General features: G+C 41.9%; 1 protein-coding gene across 1 annotated transcript; it reads left to right on the top strand.

Annotated features, from left to right (window-relative positions):
• Nucleotides 1-2,066: 2,066 nt before the first annotated feature.
• Nucleotides 2,067-6,122, top strand: LOC149262728 (uncharacterized). Its single transcript, XM_089381668.1, has 4 exons — nt 2,067-2,258; nt 2,359-2,406; nt 2,700-3,889; nt 4,808-6,122. The coding sequence occupies exons 1-4, from the start codon at nt 2,067-2,069 to the stop codon at nt 6,120-6,122; spliced, it is 2,745 nt and encodes a 914-aa protein (XP_089237794.1).
• The last annotated feature ends 2,051 nt before the right edge of the window (nt 6,123-8,173 follow it).

The raw sequence follows: 8,173 nt of genomic DNA, 5'->3' as shown, positions 1-8,173 counted from the left end.
GCTATTGCCATTTGGAGGAGAATTAGTTTCTTGTTGTCGCACTTTCTAGTCAGGATGGGAACATTGTTTCGTGTGGACCGATACGTATTGAATTATGCAACAACAACATATGCCAGCAACTTTGATTCCTAATTCTCAGTTAACCAATCTTATTTGGATCCACAAACCGCAAGTCAACATAACGTGTTAGCTTATACATAACAAGGTTGCGCAAGTCAACATAACATGGTAGCTTATACATAACAAGGTTCTTTGGTCTAACTAGTGGTCATCAGCTTCTATATGACATTTTGTGATAAATTCCATGTCAACATAACATATTAGCTTATATATAACAAAGATTAGGTTATATATAACAAGATTCTTTGGTCTAGGTAGAGTTCCTTATGTTCATAAGGGACACCAAAGCTAAGATGTTTCGTAGTGTTGCACACTATTATCTATTCAATGCTGGAAGCATTTGCCTATTATGTTGTATGACCTAAAAAAATGTTGCAAAGTGAGTTGAATGCATCAAAAGTTTTATATCACATTTTAAAAAGTATTGGTTTAACATGGAAAGATTTTTATCAGAGTGGAGATAAATTTGAAATTAAGTTGTTTTTAAATTTTTTAACAAAAAATTATTATAAATTATAATAATAGTGAAGTAATTCCATAAAAATTTAATTGGTGGTATTTCTCCTAAAACCACATAAAAAAAATAAAAAGCAAAATCTGTTTTTGTAAATGAAACAAAGAAAAAGAATCAACTATAATAAAACCAATTTAGATTCATCTTAACTCCGAATGTATTAAGCTTTGAGAGCGATCAAATCTCTCGAGGTGAAAACCTTTTTTTTGAACGTAAAACTTGAAAAAAAATTGCACCTCAAAAGATTTGATCTGTCTAAAAATTTGATAGATTCAAAATTAAGATGCATCTATATATATATAGGGGTGGGTTCTTATAGAGAAAGGATTTAGGGGTGGTTTCCCTGAATCGATTGAGCTAAACTGGAAGTTGTCTAATGTACACCAGCGTATGGACTATTGGGGAGTACCATTTAGGTGCTCAGCATGTCATCGGACTGGCCATCTTCTTCCTCAATGCCCGCGCAGACATTTAGTACGATATAAAAACAGACCCACAGCGGAGAAATGTGTTGGAGACATTGCTGGGAGTGAACACCAGGAACAGAAATGCAATATGATCCCTTTTCGGGTTTTAAATCCCATATCACATTGCTCACAGGGTAATCAATCTTCTAATCGATCTTCTGGTTTCCAGCGCTCTCGGTCACTATCTTCTGGACCACGAGGGAGGAGTGATCCTCATGTTGCTAGCGGTCCTCGAGCTGTCCATTCTCCTGGGACCTCTCTCCGTCCACTTATGTATTTTTCATCCTCGCCGATGGGTCTCCCTTTGCCCTCGTATCCTCCTGAACCCTCCCATGATACATCTGTTCCCATCCCCCCACAAATGGAGAAACCGTCGAGGGCGGGGCCAACTGAATCCGTCCTCTACATATCTTCATCCCCACAATCCCCTGCCGCTTTACCTCACCTTCCGCCTGAGAAACCGTATCCTGCTGGGAAGTGCTCAACGGATCCTAAAGGGAAAGCTATATGTATAGCAAACACTCCATGTAACTCCCCGCGGTCTTCGGATATAAATTCTTTTGAATGTGATTTAGATATGTTGTTACAGAGAGCTTCTTTAAACTTGGAACCCCTCACTATCCACAAGCCGGATCAAACCCCATCGCCTATTATCAGCCCAAGATCGGCGGGGAATATTACGGTCAGGCGTAAGGAAAATCGAGGTAGCAGGCATTTTCGTGGTCGAAGAGGAAGGAAGACAACGTCTCCTAAAGATGTTAATCTGATCGATGTTCCTATAGCAGATATAACAGGGGAAAATTTCTCCTCTAGAGGGCCTCTTAGAGCAAGCCAGCCCACTGTGGGTAGCGATGTATAACATCATTTCCATGAATATTTGGGGCTTAGGTGCCGGATCGAAATATTTGGCCCTGAAAGACCTTTTTTGCTCTACTAAATCCAGGATGATTCTTATCCAAGAAACAATGCATGATCGTGCTCAATCCATCTCCTATTTTAGAAGGATGTTCCCTTCTTGGCACATAGTGGCCACTGATGCTGTTGGTTTGTCGGGAGGTTTGGCAGTCATCTGGGACCCTAAATGGATCAAAGCTGTTGCATTTAAATGCTTTGCTGGCATCCTAATTTATGCTCATTTCCGAGATTGCCATGAACCGGTGCATATTTTAAATCTATACGCCCCTTATAAACAATGATTTCCTTTTTGGGAAAAGTTTCTGACATCTGAATTTATGGACATTGATTCCTTATTGATAGGAGGTGACTTTAACTGCACTTTGTGTATCAACGAAACCTGGGGCTCTGGTAGGAAGACAGATCCGATCGGTCGCATGATTCGAAATGCGATTATTCAAAACAATTTTATAGATATCCAGCCTGTTAGCCGGGAACCTACATGGGACAATGGACGGGTTGGCAACTCTTACTTGGCTAAAAGATTGGACCGATATATCATCCACACAAAGTTGATAGAGAGATTTGGCGCGCCGATGATGAAGATTGTTCCTGAGCACATATCTGATCACCGGCCGATATATATTCAGTGGAAGGATTCCAGATGTAAGTTCGGCTACCCATTTAAATTCAATCGCTCATAGCTATCGGATGAACAGTTTAATCAGCTTATTAAGGAGTCGTGGACGCAACCCACGGTTTCGCCTCAACAACAGCCTCTGGATTTTACTGAACGCTTGGCACTTTTATGCAACATTGTAAAAAAATGGCAGAGAGAAAAAGCAGAATCAAACAGGAAGGAGTTGAAGGATATTGAAAAGCAAATGCAATCTTTGTCCTCTCGTTATAAAAGTAATTTCATATCCTCTAATATTCGAAAACGAATATGGGAACTCGGGAAAAATAAACAAAGGATTTTGGCGGCGGAGGAATCCACCTGGTGCCTTAAGAGTCGTGCTATATGGATCAAAGAAGGTGACAAGAATTCGAAGTATTTTCATAGATTTGCGAATAAAAGGAGGCAGGCTAATATGATATGGGAAATAAAGAATGCAGCTGGCAATTTGGTTTACTCACAAGGGGATATTACTCGGGAAGCAGTTAATCATTTCAAAAACGCATACAGCAGAGAAAATGGAAGCTGCATTGAAGACATCCTTTGGGCTATTGACCTATATCCCTCTATGTTTGATGAAAGTCAAAATGTTGCCCTTTTCTCGGAGGTCTCCGAAGAGGAAATTCTGGCCACGATGAAATCCTTCCAAAAAGATAAATGTCCGGGCCCGGACGGTTGGTCCATCGAATTCTTCATCCATTTTTTCGAACTGTTCAAGGAAGACATTCGGCACTTGGTAGAGGAATCAAGAACAAAAGGCTTCATAAACTCTCGTATTACCTCCACATTCATTGCTTTGATCCCAAAAAAGCCTCTAACTGCAACTTTTTCTGATTTTCGACCAATATCATTATGCAATGTCTTGTATAAGACAATTTCAAAGATCATCGCTATGCGCATTAGAAATGTGCTTTCAATGCATTTAAATTCAGCGCAGCACGGGTTCCTAAAGAACAGGAACATTATGGACGTTGTGGCCATCACACAGGAGTCAATTCATTCTATTCATACAAGGAAGCTGGCGGCTGCTGTTTTGAAAATCGATTTAAGGAAAGCTTACGACAGCGTTGACTGGGGTTGTTTGCGGTGTATCCTCGCCAAGATCGGCCTAAATCACAGATGCTCTAGATGGATAATGGCGTGCGTGGAAGAGGTCAATTTTGCTGTACTTATAAATGGTTTTCCCTCTCCATTTTTTAAAGCTGCCAGGGGACTCAGGCAAGGATGTTCCTTGGCCCCGCTCCTTTTCATTTTAGTGATGGACTCACTCAGCCTCCACATCAGAAAGGCGACCCAACAATATTTGTGCCGCCCACTCCCCATTTTCAGAGGTATTTTTTCATCTCACAGTTTCTTTGTAGATGATATTCTCTTAACCACGATGTTACGCAGGTCAACATGGATCTACCTCCACGGCATTCTGCAAAGATTTCAAAGTGCAACTGGCATATATGTGAATGAAGGGAAAACTTCCTTCTATGTTGAAGACACCAGTGGGGACTTGATTCGCTATCTCTCCCAACTCGTTAACATTCAAGTCAATCCACTCCGGAACTGGATCAAGTACCTAGGTTTCAAACTGAAAACATCAAGTTACAGGGTGGCAGGTTGGTCTTGGATGATCGACAGAATATACAAGAAAATTGCAGTTTGGGAAAATTTGTGCCTGTCTAAAGGCGGTAGGATGACCTTGATACAGGTTGTCCTTGTTCAATCGATAGTTTATTGGGCACATTTGTTTTTTATCCCAGCTACTATTATCAAAACATTGAACAGGATGATTGCCAGTTTCATCTGGGGTTGTGGCAAAGATCACTACAAATTTCATTTAACCAAACTATCGGCAATTACCAGGCCTAAAAATCTGGGAGGATGGGGCATTTTAGAACTGGCAAATTTCAGGAAAGCCATTTTATGCAAATCAATGTACAGGGCAGTCATGGGCGATTCATTGTGGAGCTCTGCAATTCGCGCCAAATATATGTATAACAGGGACATGTCTTTCTGGATAAGGATGGACCACATTGGAACCCCTACTGGATCAACTATTTGGAGAGGTTTTAAGATGTTGGAACCACAATTTAGAAAGAACCTCATCTAGAAGTTCCAAACGGGTTCTCAGATCTTGATTGGCAGAGATGCGTTTGCGGGAGCGGTAGGGAAAATACATGTCTCCCCTCGTTTATTAAGAGCACTCAATAACAGGGGAAATTTCTATTGGGCCAGCGTCATCCGGCAATGGGATGGGGCCATTCCCATATGGAAATCCGCGGATGAATTGCAACTTAGTGGAAACATGAGGGTGCAGTGGGAAGGGGTTTTATCAGCACTGCATGGCCACGGGATTTTCCGCTCGGCAGACAAAGACCAGATTATTTGGGGTGGTATGGATGGCTCTCAACAGGTGCGGGTAAAATATATTTATTTACAGTTTCTATATGCTGGGGCAGAGATTCCTGGTGATATTTTTCCTCCTCTTCTGTGGAAATCAGGATGCCCCACCAAGATTATCATTTTTGCTTGGCTGGTATATTACAACAAGAATACTACATGGGAGAACCTACAAAAGCACAACTGGCACGGGCCAGCCATATGTCCACTGTGCAGAGATGGCTGTGAAGATAATTTTCATTTATTCCTCGGATGCAAACAGGTGCGGCCAATCTGGCAGAATCTTGTTGAACATTTTGGTTTCCCTTTCGGCAATTATCCATCCATCTCTGAAGCTATTAAAATTTGGGGGTCCATGAAGAAAGAATGGAGAGCCATTCCTTTATTGGCATTATGGGGCATCTGGAAATGGAGGAATGAAAGAAAATTTAGCTCAAAGGGGGATACCAGCTCTTATGTTACGGATTCTATTATTGCCCTGTACTATGCCCTCAAGATTCATGGGAAGACCAGCTACAATCAAGGTAGGAATTATGAGTTATCCACTGACAGGAATGAGGTATGGAGCACATCTTGTTCATCATCTGTTTCGTCACCTCCATGTGCGTATTTCGATGGAGTTGCCCAACAGGGGATTTGTGCATGTGGTGTTGTTATCAGTACAGAAAATGCTCAAGCCATTGAAATATGCTGGAATGCAGGGCCCGGAACAAACAATAGAGCTGAAGCTATGGCATTAGCGGGTCTTCTCTCAATCTGCAAATTCCTTGAAATCCCAAAACTGCAAATATTCGGAGACTCCAAGGTAATAACGGAACATGCACTGTCAAAGCAACAAATAAAAAACATTCACCTTGCCGGATGGCTGGACAGGATTGCAGCTCTATGGAGTAGCGAGAAGGACTATCATATATCACATATAGAGAGGCAAAAAAACAAGAAGGCTGATGCCTTATCAAAATTGGGTCTGAATTTGCCCCAGGGATCAGGAAGAATGCAGATAATAGTGGACAGCAACTCCTACCAGATCCAGGACTTCAAGATTCAAAGCATATGGTGAAAAATGGGTGAAATTTTGGTTATTTTTTCAGTTTATATTATGCATGCCTGACAGTTTCAACAGTATAAGTATTTCTTCTTATATACAACTTTTACTCTGCAGTTTTTTTTTAAACCTTTTTTTGAGTTTTTCTTCAGGATCCTCATAGCCTCCCACCTGTTTTTGGATCTGCGATATTATATGTTATGGACTGTTTTTTACTGCTCTCTGCGTGGAGACTCGATGTCTTTCCCCCTTTTTGGCTATCAACTCGCTGTTTTGAACGATGCCGCTGTAGGGATCATGCATTGGAATTACAGTGATAATTCGTTGTTGGAAATAATACTGAGAGGGGGGGGTGAATCAGTATTATCATATTAATAAAACTTTTTCATTTCCATAATCAGATTCATATATGCTACTTCCACACCTTCTTATGATTAAGTTAATCGATCTTCAATGAGTGCATTAGAACATTATCAACCATATTATCAGTTAACAGATGCAGTAACATAAAGTAGATCATCACACATAAGGCACACACATGAACACAATGATGTAAGGTGGAAACCCAATGCGGGAGAAAAACCACCTGCTGCAAGTCATCTCAATCTTCTTCTTAATAAGAAAATTCTTTTACAATATTTGTACTGGTGCAGCCTTATACCAGTACGGGAGCTACAACCCCCTTTGCTCTTGTACTAGCCGATCCATTTACTAGTACGCAGGTTACTACCTGCTACAATGCTCCAAATATTTCCTTTAGCTCTTGTACTAGCTTAGATACTAGTACGTAGGCACCGGCCTACAATCTTCTCTCCTTCAAGTACCACGTTTCATCAATTTTCATACTGGATACACTGAAGCACAACCCATAAACTGAAAGGCCACATTTCATCCAATTTTCATACTGGACCCAACAACAACATTGAAGCTCAAACAACCTTCTGAAACACCCAATCAACTGAAGTAACCAGATCAACAATAATAGGACCAAACCCAGAATACAACAATGATAAACAAAGATTTTAAGAGAAGGAAGCACCCTGCTCAACTGCTAGCCTGAGTCCCGGACTCACCCTGCTCAACTGCTAGCCTGAGTCCCTGGACTCACCCTGCTCAACTGCTGGCCTGAGTCCCGGACGCACCCTGCTCAATTGCTAGCCTGCGTCCCTCGCACTGAGTCTGTTGAACTGCCTGCGTCCCGGCGCACCTGAACCCTTCTGCGCCTGCGTCCAGCGCACCTGAGACTCTTCGCTCCTGCGTCCAGGACGCACCTGAACCCTTACTGCATCTGCGTCCTTTGCGGGCATAGATGATTTCAAGACTTTAGAAGTAACCCAAACAATCAGATCCACAGATCTGAACATGCGCCGAAGAGATCTCAGTCTATCAGTAGATTCGCCCTTTTTTGGATCTAGACCAGATCTAGCCCTCATAAGATATTCAACCCAAGACTTACCAAATCCAAATGATCTCCTTTGCTTTATATAGGCAAGCTCCTCCTCAAAACATGGAACAATACCACGAGCCGACACCATAGAAACACAAAACCGTCGGCTAGATACCACACAAGAAACCCCCACGTGCTTTTTCTCTGCCTTGAAATGTGTGCACTGGGTGGACGCACCCCCTGAACGGCTGGCCTGCGTCCTTTGACGCGGGTTCTGCATGGTATACCTGCGGGGACGCACTTTCTGAACTGGCTTCCTGCGTCCTTCATAATTTTTCAATAAAATGAGAGCTGATCATCAACTTCTGCTGCTGACTTGAAGAATAGTGAACTACCACCTGAATGGGTTGCCATCAAGGACAACACTTTAGCCATAATGCCAACAATCTCCCCCTTTGGACTTGATAAGAAAGCTTACTAAGAACTTGCCATTTGATTCCTTTGAGCTGTCCTGCATCTATGTATTATGTTACATCTGATATCTCTTCTGAATGTATATAAGTGAGATGGTCTTCTATGAGGGGGGTTGCCATCAAGTACAACACATGCATCATAATGCCAACAATCTCCCCCTTTGGACTTGATGGCAACAACACCAATTCACTCTCCCCCTTTGACA

This window comes from Pinus tabuliformis, chromosome 6 (genome assembly GCF_031772625.1).
Source record: "Pinus tabuliformis cultivar Carrire ecotype Pingquan chromosome 6, CPIR1, whole genome shotgun sequence".
In the NCBI taxonomy this organism is placed as follows: Eukaryota; Viridiplantae; Streptophyta; class Pinopsida; order Pinales; family Pinaceae; genus Pinus; species Pinus tabuliformis.
This window is presented reverse-complemented; position numbering and strand designations above follow the sequence as displayed.

Coding starts and splice junctions, on each gene's coding strand:
- LOC149262728 (XM_089381668.1), top strand. CDS start 2,067: ATGCATGATCGTGCTCAATCCATCTCCTATTTTAGAAGGATGTTCCCT. Junction 2,259..2,358: donor TCCGAGATTGCCATGAACCG/GTGCATATTTTA, acceptor CCTTATTGATAG/GAGGTGACTTTAACTGCACT. Junction 3,890..4,807: donor AAAGCTGCCAGGGGACTCAG/GCAAGGATGTTC, acceptor CTTGATTGGCAG/AGATGCGTTTGCGGGAGCGG.